General features: G+C 41.0%; 1 protein-coding gene across 1 annotated transcript in view; it reads right to left on the bottom strand.

Annotated features, from left to right (window-relative positions):
* CPQ (carboxypeptidase Q) overlaps positions 1-17,191 on the bottom strand; it is a 142,727-nt gene that overhangs the window by 20,179 nt on the left and 105,357 nt on the right. The window contains exon 6 of the mRNA XM_009638356.2: positions 13,380-13,581. Within this exon, the coding sequence (XP_009636651.1) occupies positions 13,380-13,581 (202 nt within the window). The remainder of the gene's footprint in view (positions 1-13,379; positions 13,582-17,191) is intronic.

The following is a 17,191-nucleotide window of genomic DNA, read 5'->3' as shown; positions in this document are numbered from 1 at the left end:
CAGCAAAGAGAGCTAATGCACTTAAATTGCAGCAGGACAGACTTAGGTTAGATACTAGAAAAACCTCCCTTGGCACTAAGAAGAGCACTGGGACAGACCGACTGGTCAATAATGTTTCCATTTAGGAAGTCTTCACAAACAGCATAAACAAACGTGAAAGAAATGGCACAGGCACTGGCAAGACGGTGTTGGAAAGGAAGATGTTTAGAAGCTCTCTAGAGACCTTCTTGCCAGCTCCGCGGTTCTCTGAAATCTCATCTGTTTGTATGCATTTCTGAAATAGCTCCTCAACAGACAACAACTTCTTTGGCACTTGACTTGACCCATGACTACAGCGGAGTTTGGCCAGCGAGGCAGAGGGAAATTCAGGATCACTGTTATTCTAAGTGGACCTTGCGTGCAGCATTAAACTAGACATCAAACTTCCAGAGTAACCACGTTGCATTTTATGGACAGCCTATAAATAAGAACATTGCAGGAGAAAAGCGTCCCACACCTAAATATTTCAGATGAACATGTGGAAAATACTGCTAAAAGTTCTACCTCTAGGAGTTTCCTATTTAGGGAATACAAGGCATAAAAATCTTGAAAATCACTTCTGTGACTTCACCAGTGCTAAGTTAAATTTTCATTTCTCCACATCTGTCTGCTCAGAGATGGGCAACTGAGCACTGATGTTTCTCAGCCTTTCCCAGCACCTTCCACTGTGCTTTGGCTGTTAATGCTATGGCTTTGGATTTGGGAGGTGGGGGAAGCAGGCAGGCAATCCAGACAATCATTGTTTAGGTAAAACCACTTTACTTTAGGATCCTTTACAATAACCTCTGCCCTCAGATAATTTTAGTTTTTCTGTCTTGCATCTCTAATTTACTTTTGTAAGTTGCTTCCAGGAGCTTCCAGCTGGTGAGGTGTCTGTACTGTACACATCCCCAAGGGAATGGGGATAGCTGTAAAAATGCCAATACCCTAAACCCTCATGTTTCTGCTTGTAGGGATGGAGAATCCACCCTTTGAGACACCAAGCTGCTCAACTTCTTTCCCCTCCATAATGCCACATTAATGGTTTTTGACTGCTTCCAATTTTGAAATCCATAAACATTTTCTAACACGTGGATGATCCCAATCGACAGCAGATGGATAATCAAGCCCAATGACAACAAGCTTGTTCTCTTCTTAGTAGCAGATGAAGTTGTACATTTTCAGGAGTAATCCACAATCCTTCAGGAGTCTGGAGACCACAGTCTGAAAATCCCTGCTTTCAGCTATTTCTTTACTCCAGCTTTCTTTAAAAACAGCAGCAACTACTACAAAAATTCTGCTATCCCAGAAGGTCGTTGCTCAGGTTTAATATAGTTAAGAGAACTGAACTCTTTTAAAATCCAGTTTATCCAGCTAAGCTACAGGAAAGGTGCCCATTTTCTTTGGTGGATTTCCAAGCCCTACATGGTGATTGAGACAGCGCTGTCACGGGCATTGCAAACAGCTGAGAGCTGTGGACAGACTGGCCCTGATGGATAATAATTATTAATTAGGTTTTCTGGCTCTTTGGATGGAGAACTTGAAGAAACTGCTGCTCGCATTGAGGTGCATGCTTTGTTCTTGCAGACAGATTTGTTTACATGACCCTAAAATACATTTGTAGGAAGCTCTTTCCACATACGCTGCTCTTTTCTTTACGCACATCCATAACATTTGATCAGGTAAAGCTGCTCTTGTGCTAAATAAATGCAAGGTCTGATGATTCCAGCAGAAGATGGACCAGCTTAATTAGGAAGGTATTGCTGGATCGATGGGCTGAGGCCAACTGTATCAGGTTTAACAAGGCCAAGTGCTGGGTCCTGCACTTGGGTCACAACAACCCCATGCAATGCTACAGCTTTGGGGCAGAGTGGCTGGAAAGCTGCCTGGTGGAAAAGGACATGGGGGTGCTGGTTGACAGCTGGCTGAATATGAGCCAGCAGTGTGCCCAGGTGGCCAAGAAGGCCAATGGCATCCTGGCTTGTATCAGGAATGGTGTGGCCAGCAGGAACAGGCAAGTGATCATGCCCCTGTACTCGGTGCTGGTGAGGCCACACCTTGAAGACTGTGCTCAGTTTTGGGCCCCTCACTACAAGAAAGATGTTGCATTGCTGGAACATGTCCAGAGGAGAGCCACAAAGCTGGTGAGGGGTCTGGAGCACAAGTCTTACGAGGAGCGGCTGAGGCTTCTCCCTGGTAACGGACGATAGGACGAGGGGAAGTGGCCTCAAGCTGTGTCAGGGGAGGTTTAGATTGGACATCAGGAAAAAAGTCTTGGTGACTTGGTGAAAGGGTTGTCAAGCATTGGAATGGGCTGCCCAAGGAAGTGGTCAAGTCCCCATCCCTGGAGGTATTTAAAAGACGGGTAGACGAGGTGCTTAGGGATGTAGTTTAGTGGTGGAATGGCAGGGTTAGGTTAATGGTTGGACTTGATGATCTTAAAGGTCTTTTCCAACCTAAACGATTCTATGAAGACTCCTTCCTCTATATCGCACCTTACAGACAAAAAGTAGCTCCTCAGCACCCGTCATGTAACTGCTATCATTAGGGAAACTGAGGAAGCATAAAATTGTTCAGTGATGATGGCAGCCCTTGTTGGAGCCAGCACAGTAATCCCGTACCTTCTCTCTCACATTCCTATGCAGCCCATGATCCTTTCTTGAGGATGCACCACTACAAACTACAAATGTATGTTCAGTTTCTTTCACACTTAGTGCTTTTCTGGCTGAATTGACTGGAATTATTACATGAAAACACACATAGTCTCAATGGAAAGAGAGATATCTTGGGGGGGGGAAGGCGCTCAATAAATTCTGCTCTTCAGAAAATCAGTAGTACCGTGGACCAAATGGGTAGAATCAGTTTTGAAGACAAACAGTCAGAAGGGTTCCCGTTCTGAAGTTTATAAATGTTAACGATTTCCCGGAGGGAGTGCCACTGAAATAATTTTGAACTTGCTCCTTTGAGGAAGATGTCTCTATAAATGATTTCTGAGCTTTGTATTTGTTCAGCTAGGTCTACTATCAAAAGCATTCTTCAGAAGCCTCAGACATTTACACCTAAAATGTCACCTGCAAATGCAAGCATGATGAGTTTGCTGCTTAAGGAAGGGATGAGTTTTCTAAAGCTCTGTCACTAAAAAGCTTTCTGATCCTGGATCAAAACCATACTTGGTTCAAACCTCCAATGTGCCCTGCACAGTCAGTCAAGATATTTTTGAGGTCTCCTTTCCATATAAAACTTTTATATTGGTTGGGAAAAAATTCTGTGGAAGTGCTACATTATTCCTTATATTCACTATAATGAATAACCGAAGAATGGTAAGATAGTAATCACTGTGGTTTAAATTAACTCTCAGGTCTCTGCCTGGCAGCAGAGTGGGGGAGAAGGGGGAACAGGTACTACTCATGGTATAGGAAAATGAATTTAGGGATTAAACAAATTAATGGTGCTAGATAGGCTGCATGTGAGGGAGCCGGCCAATGCCACTGAGGTTGCTTTCTACCATCTCAGAAAAGTTGTGGCAATCAGGGAAAGTCCCCAGTGACTGAACAAAGGCAAATGTTATGCCCGTAAAATAAAAAGCAGCAGGATCCAGAGAACTGTAAGACAGACAAACTAACCTCAGTCCCCAGGAAAATTATGGACTCAAGGAGTGGAATAAAAGCGGGTGGAAAACTGACCAGACCTCTGGGTTCAAAGGGTAGCCATCAACATTTTGAGGTCTAACTGGTGGCTTGTTATGAGTGGTGTGGCCCTCAGGGGTCAATGCCAGGCCTTTCTGAGCATCCTTGAAGATGCCAGGCCCTCTGCATCTTCAGCAATGACCCAGACAACAGGGATGGCCCATGTCTTCATTAAATTTGTGGAAGAAGCAGTTGTGTGTGCTGTGTATACAGAGCTGCTGTTCAGAGAGCTCAAAATCCAGGAGTGGTCTGGCGAGGACCTCAGAAAATTCAGCAAAGACAAACCCAAAGTCCTGTGCTGGAGCAGGACAACCCACTGCGATGGTAGGGGCTGGAGGTGCACTGCTGGGTAGCAGCTCTGCAGAACAAGACCTGCAGGCTCTGCTGGACAAGCGGCATCAGTGAGACCTTGTGGCCTTGAAGGTAACATATAGGGCTACATCAGCAATAGGGTAGCAAACAGGTCCAAGAAAGTGATTATTTCTAAATATTCTGTCTTCTTTTGGGCCTCCAGTGCAAGAAAGGTGTGAACAAAGCAGACAGAGCAGACTCACACCAACAAAAATCACCCTGGCCGGATGATCAGCTTGTTCTCATCATTCTTTATCATTCCAATAGCAATTACATCAGCTGTGTTTTGTTGTAATTTTAAACTTGATTCCAAACCACCAATGGAAACTCTGACTAGTTGAGGATGTACCAAGCCCTGAAGAATCCTATTAGAAATGCTCATCATATGACTTCATATAGGAAACTACTTGGAGAGCTGCAAGCCAGATCTTAATCCATTTAACCTGTGTCCCTCCCATCAAGGGCAGCTTACGCGTGGTCTTCTGGAATGCTACTGAGCAGTTTATTTTTTACTCAGTTTTTAATACTGATGCCGTTACAGTTTGTTTTCTAGGAATGAAATGCACGAATCCACAGATATTTCTGCTGTTGTTCCTAACAGTCGTTCTGGATCATTACACATCTGGTGAGAAATATCCCAACATTTCCACACTATCATTGTGTCTTATTTTTCATACAGTCAAATTTCAAAAAGGTTAAAAAATGAAATAAGTGGACTCACATTTAACTTTCACACTTTTCCATTGGCAAAAACTTTCCACTTCCAACATCCTTACAGAACACAAATTACTCCCCTCTTTTTTTCTTCTATTTACTTCATTATTTGCATGGGCTTCAGTGAAGTCGGGGGACAGTTCTAGGAATAGGGCTTGTAACTTGTACTTCCAGACTTCCTATTTAACATGTTAACACTGAGCTCTGTGTCTTCATGCAGGACACTTGTTTTTTTAGGATTGACAAATGGCAAATGCTTCCATATGAAAAGAATATTCTCACGCACAAAAACAGAATTCAGCTTTCCTACTCAGTGAACAATAGAGAATTAATATGCCTCTCAGAGGCACAGCCAGAATAAAAACAACCACACCCCAAATCCAAATGAGATCCTCAGTTAGATATTTTCAGTGTTTCTCTTCTGAGGCAGAGCATATTCTACTAACAAGATGATGGCCGGAGTAAAATTTTTTTTGAAATGTTTAGGAATTTTGTGTGCTTACAGAAGGAACCTATTTAATAACAAAGTCTTCTACGCCAACTCATCTCATGTAATTCTTTGAAGAGTAACCATCTAAAAGTAAGGACATTCACAGACGGAACAGTGATAAAATGTCTTTAAGAGAAGGAAGTCCACTAGCCAAAAAGCGCAAAAACCATTAGAATTTACGATTTTATTTGAGACTCCTTAATTTAAGTTTTCATTACTAGATTAATGAGCTTATTTATGCAGTGTTGAATGCACTGGAAAAATTTTACTTCTTTAGGATTCTAAAAGCCAATCAGAACATCAGTGTTTCAAACTGATTTATTGTAATATTCATATAAGATTATTTTAAAGCTGCCTTGCCTCAGTTTTTTAAGATAAATTTAAGTGCTAGTTAACCCATGTGCTGTAACTCTTAGCTTGTGACCACCAAAAAAACTTTGTCAAATAATATGCATCACAGATACTGAAGAAAAGAGAATAGCTAGAAATAAAATAGAAATTCAAGCTGTTCAGCAATGTACGATAGAATTTTGCAAATATTTTTCATTTCACAGTTCAAATTTCCTCCAGGATTGGCAAGTTAACAATAGTTCTATTTTTTTAATTGTAATTAGGATTATCTAAATGTACAAAGCAAAGACAAGAGCTTTTGATATTCAAAAAAGCCAATCTGTTTGAAATAGGTGAGGATTAAATGAGGAAAGAGGCATTTCATTATGGAAAATGCTTGTAAGATTTACAGGCAGATTCAGAGATTTTTTAAGGCCAGCAAGACCCATTACCATCTAATCACATCTTCTGAATAACACATGGCAAAGACCCTCATCTTGTAACTACCACCTCAAGACCATTCATCCTGCCTGAATTACTCTTTGCTTTTTGAAGGACACCCAAGTCTTCTTTTACACTTTCAAAATGATGGAGAATTCACCAAGTCTGCAAGGTGCTTGCAGTAGCTTACTAACCTTGTTGGAAGAAGGTGTTTGCTTTCTTCCACTTTTAATCTGTTTAGACTCAGATAGACTGAACTGCTAATGGACTATTTTTTTTTAAAAAAATAAGGCAGAAAGGTGCTGTAATTAGAAAAATTGCTTCCCAGCCTAATGCTTACGCTGTAGTTGAGTCATCACTGAACATACTTTTGCATAAATGGAGAGAGATTCAACATCTCCCTTTTCTCACTGTAAGGTATGATTTCCCGACTTTCAAGTCTTCCTGCAGTTCTTTTGTGATCTTGCTCTCACTAAAATGTCAGCAATACTGAGTGAAGTAAAACCACCCAGCACTACCTGCTACTAATTGCAGCATTCACCCTTGATTGTGTCAACCTTTCTCTTCTTAGTATTTTTATCAATCTCTAATAAATTACTCTTAAAACATATTACTGAACAGTGGGAGTTCATAGTTAAGGTAGACTTCAGCAAGTTCATTCAGAAGTAGTGTTCATTTTTGACAAAGTAAGTGTGAATGAGGAGTTTTCAAGTCTTTGCTACAATCATGAATTATTTTGCCCCAAAGATGACACATTATTTTTGACTTGACAGGACCGCCCTGTGCCTTCACATTAGAAACGTACATGCTCTAATGAGAAACATATGACAGAAGCCCTCTTAAAACTACCAGTAAAATTTGCATTCAGGCACTGTGCCTCATCACCAAACTCCATCCCTCTCTCCAACGGTACTATCCCAGCCGAGTATTTGCATGCTCTGGGTCTGGTCTACATGAAACAAATAAACTTGCAATTCTGATGCTTCCTCCTAATTATCAGAAGTAATCCCACACTCCAATATGCCAAAACAAGACCCAAGCAGAACAGAAGTGGAAAAGTCAAGTACGGTGAAGCTTGTCTGGTAGTCAAATAGCACAACTAAGAAAACATACCATAATTTCCAGGCTAGCCCTTTCATTAAATGATTAGTCTCAAAGACTTTATTAACTTTATTAAAAGCAGAAAAGGTCATATGAAAAGCTACCATAACTGAGATATTATGTTTAACTGCGAGCCTTTTAACGTATCCACCTTCAGAAAAAGTTGCTGCATATTACATTTATTTAATTACTCTAGAGTAATTGCGAATTTCAAAATCCCATTTTTATGGAACAATGATAAATTAGAGCATAGATGAATTATTTTACAGATTAATACACACAGTTCTTTCTGCAATCAAGATTTTAAATGGTTCTAATAGCTGTAGCACTTATAGTAAGTTCTTTAAGTGCCAAGCAATTATAATTGTTCTCTTAGCATACTGGTTTAATTTAATACCTCCCAAGTTGCAGAAAATTTGACTTCTGCAGTGGAACACACTCATTCACCACATTTCCCTTCAGAATGATAAAATAAGATATTTAAAAGGAAATGAATGACCTGGAAAAAGCAATACAACGTTGCTAATTATCACACAACGGCGCTGATAGAGCTGACTCACCGAGATCAAGATTCAGGCAAGATAGAGGTGTAAACCATAACCCCCCTACCCCTCATTTCCATGCAGAAATAAACTGGGCCCATAGTGGCTGGGGTCGGTGGTGTGCTTCAGCACACAGCCAGAGCAGTGGGAACTCAGCAAGTACAAAAACATAGGAACTGTGTGGAGTAACTAAATTTATCTCAGTACTTGTAATACTATGCATAAAGCTAGTTTCATGAGTAGCGTTTAGGAGTTTTGTCCAACTTTGTGCTCCATGAGCAAGCAGGAGACATTTACCTTGTGTTAGTCACTTGGTCAAATAACTGGAGCTTTCCACGGGATACCCTGTGCTAAACATCTCCGATCACCAATCACACAAATGCTATGTATTAGAGTGAGGAAGTTAAGTTTAATGTCTGTTTTTGTGAAACGTCCCTTATCTGTGCACAATCAAGCCAAAGGCTTTTCAGCATTGGCCTATGAAGTCATAGACTATGTGGATTTGATTTTTCCTCTTTTTCCTTACAGTTTTTAGTCTTTTGTCAAGAAAAAGAAGCCAAGAAACTGAATCCAAAGAGTCTGCCTAAGTCTGCAGAGAGTATGAAGCAGGTACGTTGAGGGGCAATGCTTCAGTGGAGTATCACAGTGGCGTATCAATTCCAAACAGTGATATAGCCAAGAGTGCACAGAGTTTACCTACATATAATTTGGGAAATAGAGAGTTGATCCAATTCTTCATGACCAGCTGGCAACCTCAAGTTGGGGAGTTTTCCTGTGACACAACTTTCTCAAACACACCCCTGGCTGACACCAAGCAGAGGAGCTGGCTTGGCTCAAGCACACTGACAGGCTCGTGCTGGAGTTTGGTGCTATAAGGGATGATGGGGATGGGGGAATGGGTGGGCAGCGTGCTCTGGAAAAGGGGTGGAACTGAAGGATTTGACCTCTTATGTAGCAAGAAAGGAAACCATGCATGTCAAAGTCTGTGTCTAAGGGCCAAAATACACCTTATTTTAGATGAAGATAATAAAGAAGTACTATGAAAATATAAAAAAGAGAGAAATTATATATGGTAATATTTGTTCCCCACCTCCAAAGAAATTACTAGTACATTGGGTTAGCAATGAATTTTTGATTTCTGAAGAAACACTAAAGTTAGATGAACTACTGGTTTATTAGTTTCCAGAAGAATAATTCCTCCTCTTGTGTAAGGTAACAAAAAAGCAAGACACTGTCACTGTGGAGACAGAGAGGCACGAACAACCATCAGTGTTCAGAGTGACATTGTAAAAAGGAGTTTCACCTTTAGGTCACTGGTTGAATTTTAAATAGAGGAGTTGCCACATGCCTTTTGGGAGTTGTTTGATGTCCTGGGTCAGCTCAACCTCAAACACAGCTCAGTTCCTAACAGACAAGTGTTCCCATCACAAGCACTGTAGCAACAGGTAAGCTCCCAGCAGAAAGGAGCATCCTTGAACCAGCTCTCCTGGAAATACTGTGTCACAACAGCCTTCACCCTGCAAAAATAGGAGAGAACCTGTTTTCCTCTCCCCTAACACCTAAAGCTGAACCAATGTTCACTGGACACCATAATATAACTAGAATCACTTTGTTCCCCTTTCTGTTTCTGAAGGTTTGCAGGGAAGGCTGACTCAGCCCTGATGCTATTACCTTAGGAACTGGTCTGAATCATGTTTGAAGCATCCTTGTGATCATCAGAGACCTTGCTTTTTCAACAAAAATACCTGGGCCTGCTTAATGGTTTTTTGACCCTTTCAGACACTGAGAAGCCTGTTATGAAAAAGCATGCAAATATGCAAAGAAACCAAACAAATAAACTGAACCAACCCATCTCACCACCTATATTTGTAAATTCTGGCCAAACTTGATTAGGACTTGGCGTTGGAAAGGAACAGCTTTATGTGCCACAGTTCAGATGTATCCCTAGCTAAAACCAAATACATATTTGTTTTGAATTTGAACCCTTAAAAAGAAAGCTGAGGAAGATAATTGCATAATTAATAAAGGAGCGGTCTTAGGACTGATGGTCACCTCAAACTGTAAAACCACAGCATAAAATACGACACCACAAAAAACCCCAAAACATTTCATTTGATTTCTGCTTCATGAAAAAGCAAAACAAATGTTATACAAATACTTTCAGTAGCTGAAAACTGCTATCAGTAGAAAAACACAGCTACAGACATTTCTCATTGCTGGGCTGAACTGTTCTCAAAACAATCCTACGTAAAGGCCACCGATGGAAATATTTCTAACACTCCACAGTCACAAAGCATTAAATTGCTGTGTTTGGTGCAGATCACCTTGCTCGTGCTTTAGAGGCATCAGTTAAGCTTCAGTCTACAGTTTGCAAAGCACACTGAACTCTCCTGGCCTCTTTCACCCTAAAATCTCAGAGCAGTCACCGCTGTTTTCTTGCGAATACATTTAAGTAACATTAGGAATGACATTTCATTGCATGCCCATTAAAAATAAACGTGCTGGAAATGCAGAGAGTAAGGAGCCAGAGTCATTCTGCCTGTCTCAGGAGCAGCTATGAAGAGGTCTGACAAACACACGTACTGTTGCCCTCTGCGGATCTTTCAGACCAAAAGGAGCAGCAGGACCAGGATTTTAATAGCATCTAAACAGGCAAATCTGTTTAACATTGAAAAGGAGAAAAATTCTAGGGAAATTATGTCAGAAACCATTCTTATTGTTCAAGAAGTACACTGTATTTTCTCTCACTGTTGCAGAAACAAAGCCACCAAGTGTATTTTCAAGAAAATATTTAAATAAAATTGATGAAATGTCAACACTTGACTGCTTGTTTAAATTGGACAAAATTATAAAAGCTGTTACAGTGTGTTCAATTTGTTCCAATGTTATTATATACCATAAGGGCTCATTCGAGCAGTGAGAATACTGCAGACAAGGCGTGAAGATTACAAGATGTCTTAGCCTTCTCCCCGGTACAGTATGAAATACAATCTAAAGCAGTCAGAATTCTTTTAGTGGAGCTAATTCCTTCCCACCGGAGCTCAATGGGGAAAAAAAGAATCACTGCTCCTTCGTGCTGCAAGAACACTTTGTTATTTGCTTAACGGGAAGTTAAATTAATCAAAGCTTCAGACAGAAAAAAAAAAAAAATCCCACCATCAATTAACGTGCCAAATTTTTAATAGGAAAGCAAATCAGTTTTATTTCAAAGCTGAGGTCTCGGTTCTGGTGTATTTATTATTTTCCCAAGGTTGAGCTTACAGTTTATGACAGTTTTCGTACGTTATGCTTTTGTCATAGTTTAGGACTAGTTCTGCAGGCTCCTGTTTCTGCCCTGCTCCTGCTGAGTGTACTTCAGACACGTGGCCCGGGCGACCAAGGCAGAGGACCATGGCAGGCTGGGTGCACCACAGCTGGTGAACAGTGGTGTACAAGAGCTCAATGCACACTGCCATCACGAGCACCACTCACATTATTAACACGGCATTTGAACGTTAAACTTCTCTCTCTTCTTCCATAATCTGTCACACTCAGACGGGAAGCACAGTGGAAGTCCCCGAGGACCATCTGTAATGGTCCCAATGCATTACCTAGGAAATAATTCTGATACACTTGCATTTTCTAAACACAGGCTGAGTGGTAAATTCTCATATTCTAACTACAGCACAGACATTTCAGTCTAAAATTCTAGACCAGATGTCTCTGCATGGGCGCCTACAGGCTGTGGGGGACGGTACATGGCTACAGCCTCTCAGCAGCGCTTACAGTCTCTCAGCACAACTCAGCCCATGGTCCTAATGCTCATGTAAGGTGCAGAGGCATCTTACAGAGCCTAGGAACATGAATACACACCAGTGTCACATCTGTCTGACACTGCACGAAACAGCTTGCACCTCACCTGGAAAGCAGCACACCAGCAGAAGATGAATCCCTAGCTGTTTAACAAACAATACTTCTTGTCCAGCATAGGTATTTTGCTTTGAAAATTAGATATTCATACATTTATTGAGCAGTCAACTTTATGGGCAGCAGTGTGCCCAGGTGGCCAAGAATGCCAATGGCATCCTGGCTTGTATCAGGAATGGTGTGGCCAGCAGGAACAGGGAAGTGATCGTGCCCCTGTACTTGGTGCTGGTGAGGCCGCACCTTGAATACTGTGTTCAGTTTTGGGCCCCTCACTACAAGAAAGATGTTGCATTGCTGGGACATGTCCAGAGGAGACCAACACAGCTGGTGAGGGGTCTGGAGCACAAGTCTGATGAGGAGTGGCTGAGGGAACTGGGGTTGTTTAGTCTGGAGAAGAGGAGGCTGAGGGGAGACCTGATCGCCCTCTACAACTGCTTGACAGGAGGCTGTAGTGAGGTGGGTGTTGGTCTCTTCTCCCAGGTAACGAGCAATAGGATAAGGGGGAATGGCCCCAAGTTGCGCCAGGGCAGGTTTAGGTTGGACATCAGGAAAAATTTTTTCACCGCAAGGGTTGTCAAGCACTGGAACGGGCTGCCCAAGGAAGCAGTCAAGTCCCCATCCCTGGAGGTACTTAAAAGACGGGTAGATGAGGTGCTTAGGGACATGGTTTAGTGGTGGGATGGCAGTGTTAGGTTAACGGTTGGACTTGATGATCTTAAAGGCCTTTTCCAACCTAAACCATTCTATGATTCTATGGTTCTATGATTCCATGATTCTATGGTATCTTTGTCCACCCCGGACGCCTGAGAAGCAAAGGGTTCTGCCCATAAAGAAGAAGCATACATTCCATGACCCACTGTATCTTCCACAAGACCATGTAAGAAACTGGGCAGTTAATCAAATATTAAGAGATTCTAAGCATATTGGAACTATTAGTAAAACTAGCATGAGAAATGCGCCAGCCTACTTCAGTCATAAAACACTGGAGAAAAAAAACCTTAAAATTTTAAAACTGATCATAATTTTTTAAGTATCAGTGTTATGAAACTTTTTTCTTTTTATTATTATTAAAGTGTGGAAACTATCATGGAAATTCACTAAGGCTTCACCCAGGCTGGCCTCTAATTGGGACTCTTGAGCTCCGCAAGCCCCCGGGCTAGCATGGGGTCTCCTGCATGGGGGGGCTGCCAGCGGTGGGTCTCTCTCACAGCTTGCAAGCTTCTTTGCCAACGAGCTGCTCCTCACTGGGAGCCAGACACAATATTCAAAACAAACCCTTAAACCAGTTCAGACTTTGCAAAATTTTACCCCTGTAGCACATCTTAATGCCCCATAACCTTTTGAATGTCATGTCTCAAAAACATTGTTTCTTCAGCATACAGAACAGGGAGAAAAAGCCCTATATGTCAAAGTAGAAATAATAGCAGTAGTAGTAGTAGTAGTAGTAATAATAATAATAATAATAATAATAATAATAATAATATGCACTGGAGAATTCCCCTCTGCTTTAGTTTACTATTTATAAACCACCAGTCTGGGATTAATTATTATAAATCCTTAAAGCCGAAAAGAAGATTTCAGGCATGTTATGCTGCGTATAATCTATACCATTATTAAACTGCAGCTCAGATGCACTTAATGTCCTATTTCTGTTGGTCACCTTTTAACATTTCTGCATTTTACCTACAGTAAATTTTACTCCTTGAGAGAAAGCATTTCCTACTATTTTTGAAACACCAGACCACCCATCCAATGTGCCGCTGCATGGGAGGAGCGGTGTCACCTACAAAGCACACTCACCGGGCACCCCATCTCTCATCCAGTAATCGATGTCAATTCCATCTGCGTTGTCATAAACATCCGTAACATTGATAGGCTGCAGCAGAGTCATGATCTCTCTCACGATGTCCCGAGCTTTAGCATTGCCAGTAAACCCCAGTCCAGCTGGCTTGAAGGTGCCCTCATCAGACTCCATGACGATATCGAAGTTGGAGATATTTTCCTAAACGTGTAAGGGAAGAAAATATTGTTTCGTGATTGATATTTTAACTGGCACCATATACTGGATTCTAGATGTCAGTGTGAGCATACTGTAACAAATTTGTTTAAGAGGCAGAGAAATGCTTCCTGTGATTGTGTATATATAAGCATAAATGAAGGGACATAATCTTACTGTACGAAAATGCTGAAACAGTTCAAGTTCAGTTCTGAGGCATCAATATTCTGTAGGAGCCACAGCATGACTGGCCTGCTGTCCCCAAATACTTGCTTTAAGAATTCTGAAGCGCCACCTATAAAGGTAAACCATTACCACCATATTTCAGTATTCACTTGCAGCTCTCACTTTCTTTTCAGACCTGAAGTCATAAATTCGGTCGCAGGGGGGAGGGTACGCAGTCTGTTTGTCTTTAAAAATAGATGGATTCAAAGCTTGCTTAAACTGTGAAGGACATCCCGTTTAAAAAAACAGCTTGCTGCCTCTTCAGAAACCCATTATCTTAAATATACCATGTCGTCAACTCTGACTTTGATTGGAGGACTGAAATACCAAGGTTCTTCTTGACCTGAGGGAATAATGTCTGTTTTAAGGGAAGTTTGTGCTTCCAAGGTAAGTCCTTACAGGAAATGTAAAATTTTAAGATTTTGTGTATAAATGGCATAATAACATTGGCTTTTAGTGTGCACCTGGAAGACTCTTTTTAGCTAAAAGAACAAAAATTAGCATCCAGAGCCATTTATTTGCTTCCCATAAACTCAGAACGCTCAGTCACAAAGGTTTAATTGGAATAAACTATTTTGGAACTTTACATGAAGGAAGGTCTCAGTCTTTTTGAGAGGCACGTAACATTTTTTTGCAAAATAGAAGAGTTTAGGGCCAGTTCAGGCAGAAAAAAAAAAGAGCTATACTTCAGACTATCTTGCATGTGACTAAGAAAACTTACTGCAGGTTTTACTCCTATGCCCAGATCTCATTCCAGAATTTTATGGCTCTCATGGGCTATTACAAGAAATTCATTACAAGAGGTATCTGATAGCGGTGAGTAACAGATCCATGTCATTAACAGCTTACATAGCCTACAATTCAGTAAAGAATTCTTTCACACTTTTCTGGATACAAAACCAAAAATGAACTACAGGTGGCTGTGAATGGGATATTCATGTAAGTTTTCAGAAGTTCTTTATAGAATTTGTCAAGAACTCTGTTTTACACTCTACTTTCCCAAAACTTCTCTTTTGAGTGAAACAAGTTCTAACACAGCAGAGGTATGCACTTCTAACTTAGAAATATATCCACCAGTTAAAAAATTGAATACAAAATCTTTGCATACGGTGAAGTAACTGTAAATGTTATAATACCTTGAAATAACCAATCTACCTATCCACCCATCCCACTACTGGAAATCAAGATGGAAATAACCAACGTTGCCACCAAATTTCCAATCACTGTTTTTATACAATGAAAAAAAATCTTCGGTTTATAAAAGATTAACTGTAAAGAATTGGGATATATGTGGTATGTAGGCCTATCATCAAGTACAGTATTACAGGTCACGAGCCTCACCATGAAATCATGATTCTCAGACCCTCTGAATGCAGTGGGAGAGAAGCGGGCCAAGAAAAGCACATTGCATGGTACCAAAGGGACCAATGATGCTCCAAAGTCACAGATACAGCAGAAAGAATGTCTCAAACTGTAAATCTTCTTCATATCAGAAGCCCAGGGAGCAAGACTTAGGGAAGACAATACACATTTCGGTGTGCTGGTGAATTGCCAACGAAAGCTAACTTAATTATAGTGAGCCCCGCATAAATACCACGATGGAAATCATTCAGAAACAGCCTCTTAGGCTGAGTCTTCAAAGCCAGACTTCTGCTCATTTTTAGAGAAGCTGCAATGAGTCGGAGCAATAAAGCAAGTGGAAGGAACTGCTCAGGGCAGCGAGGTGAAGAGAAGAGCAAGTGCGGGAACAGTGTGGATACTGAGAAGTCTCACCTACCACTCCAAAGAACAGAACTGCTAAGTTCCAAAACTTCATAAACTGCTAGTATAGCAGCATTACTGCAGTCTTCAGTTGTGTTTTCTCATATAAATGTTTGCATGTGTTTTTAATATGAAACGGAGAAAACAAACCACCCACAATACGTTACACCATATTCTTGCTCTGTAAGAAAGCTGTTCAGTTGTGAGAATGAGCTGGAGTGGCACGAAAACAAGACGCCCTGGGGAGAGAAACTGGACTCATTAAGGGACAAAAAAGAAACAGGTCACAATTACTTGAAGTACCATGTGTCCTTGAGAACGCTTTTTCCCTATTTTGTCCACTAGAAGATACGATTAATTATAAAACCATTCACTGTTGAGTTTGAAATTTGCAATCTTAAAAAAAAGGGGGGGTAGGTTGGTTTCACCATACCCATTTCTGTACATGTATATTGGTGTTTCCACTTACACAGAAAGAAATACAGGCTGGAAAATATGTTATAGGGAAGATGCTCCATTGTTCTTTGCCCTCTACAGTGCAGGAAAAACTGCCACTTCGCAAAGCGGGGTGAGACTGTACATTGCTCCCTTGGCTAATTCAAGGGAACAGCACAATAAACCCGTAAAAGTTTATAAAACAGCAGTAGGATCAGCCATCTCCTTCATTTTCCCCCATGCTGAATCTATCATTTAAATAAGCATTTTAAACTCAGTACGCAAGTTTTTCAGAAAGTAATCCCATTTGCATGCCGCATCTTGATACTGTGCCACTTCTCTTAACACATACTAGAAAATGAAATCTTGTTGGTGTAACCTGCTGCCTAATTCTCTGAACACCAAACCAGACTTTTATCCTTTATCTTTCTATAACTCGGTCACAGAAGAGGTCACCTCTCCTTATCTTATCATGTTTAGCTCTTTGACTGAATTTTTAAATTAAACATTACAATAAATAGTCCTGGGAAAACTGGCTTTCTATAGCTTGCTATTTTCATTGAATATGGAAACAGGCATGGTCCTTGCCAATACTTCTCCTATTTTTAATTTTTTAATTTCAATTCCTTTTATTTCTGTTTTCTCTATAAACAATCTATTTTTATCTCTGTTAAGCAAACCTAAAAATATAAGTGCTTCTCATCTCTAAGGCAAACACTTGAAAACGTGGAATTACAGTCAAAGCTTTTCAATTAAGAAAACAAACCCTTGTCAAACACATGATTCGTATGTCTATTGGCAGGAAACATGTCCCATCTAGAGCAGCCACCGACAATCCCAAGCATACAGGTAGCTACTTACTCAGTCGAAATCCCAGTTATTAGTTCTTACCAAATGTTAAACTAGACTCTAACATCTTATGAATAATGAACCTCACGAGGTTCAACAAGACCAAGTGCAAGCTCCTGCACCCCAGTCAGGGCAATGCCCAGTATCAATACAGGTTGGGGGATGATAAGGTTGAGAGCAGCCCCGCCGAGAGGGACTTGGGGGTGCTGGTGGATAAAAAGCTGGACATGAGCCGGCAATGTGCGCTGGCAGCCCAGAAGGCCAACCGTACCCTGGGCTGCATCAAAAGGAGCGTGGCCAGCAGGACGAGGGAGGTGATTCTGCCCCTCTACTCTGCTCTGGTGAG

Source organism: Egretta garzetta, unplaced genomic scaffold (assembly GCF_000687185.1).
Source record: "Egretta garzetta isolate BGI_Z169 unplaced genomic scaffold, ASM68718v1 scaffold154, whole genome shotgun sequence".
Classification (NCBI taxonomy): domain Eukaryota; kingdom Metazoa; phylum Chordata; class Aves; order Pelecaniformes; family Ardeidae; genus Egretta; species Egretta garzetta.
The sequence above is the reverse complement of the archived record's forward strand: the minus strand, read 5'-3'. Positions and strand labels throughout refer to the sequence as shown.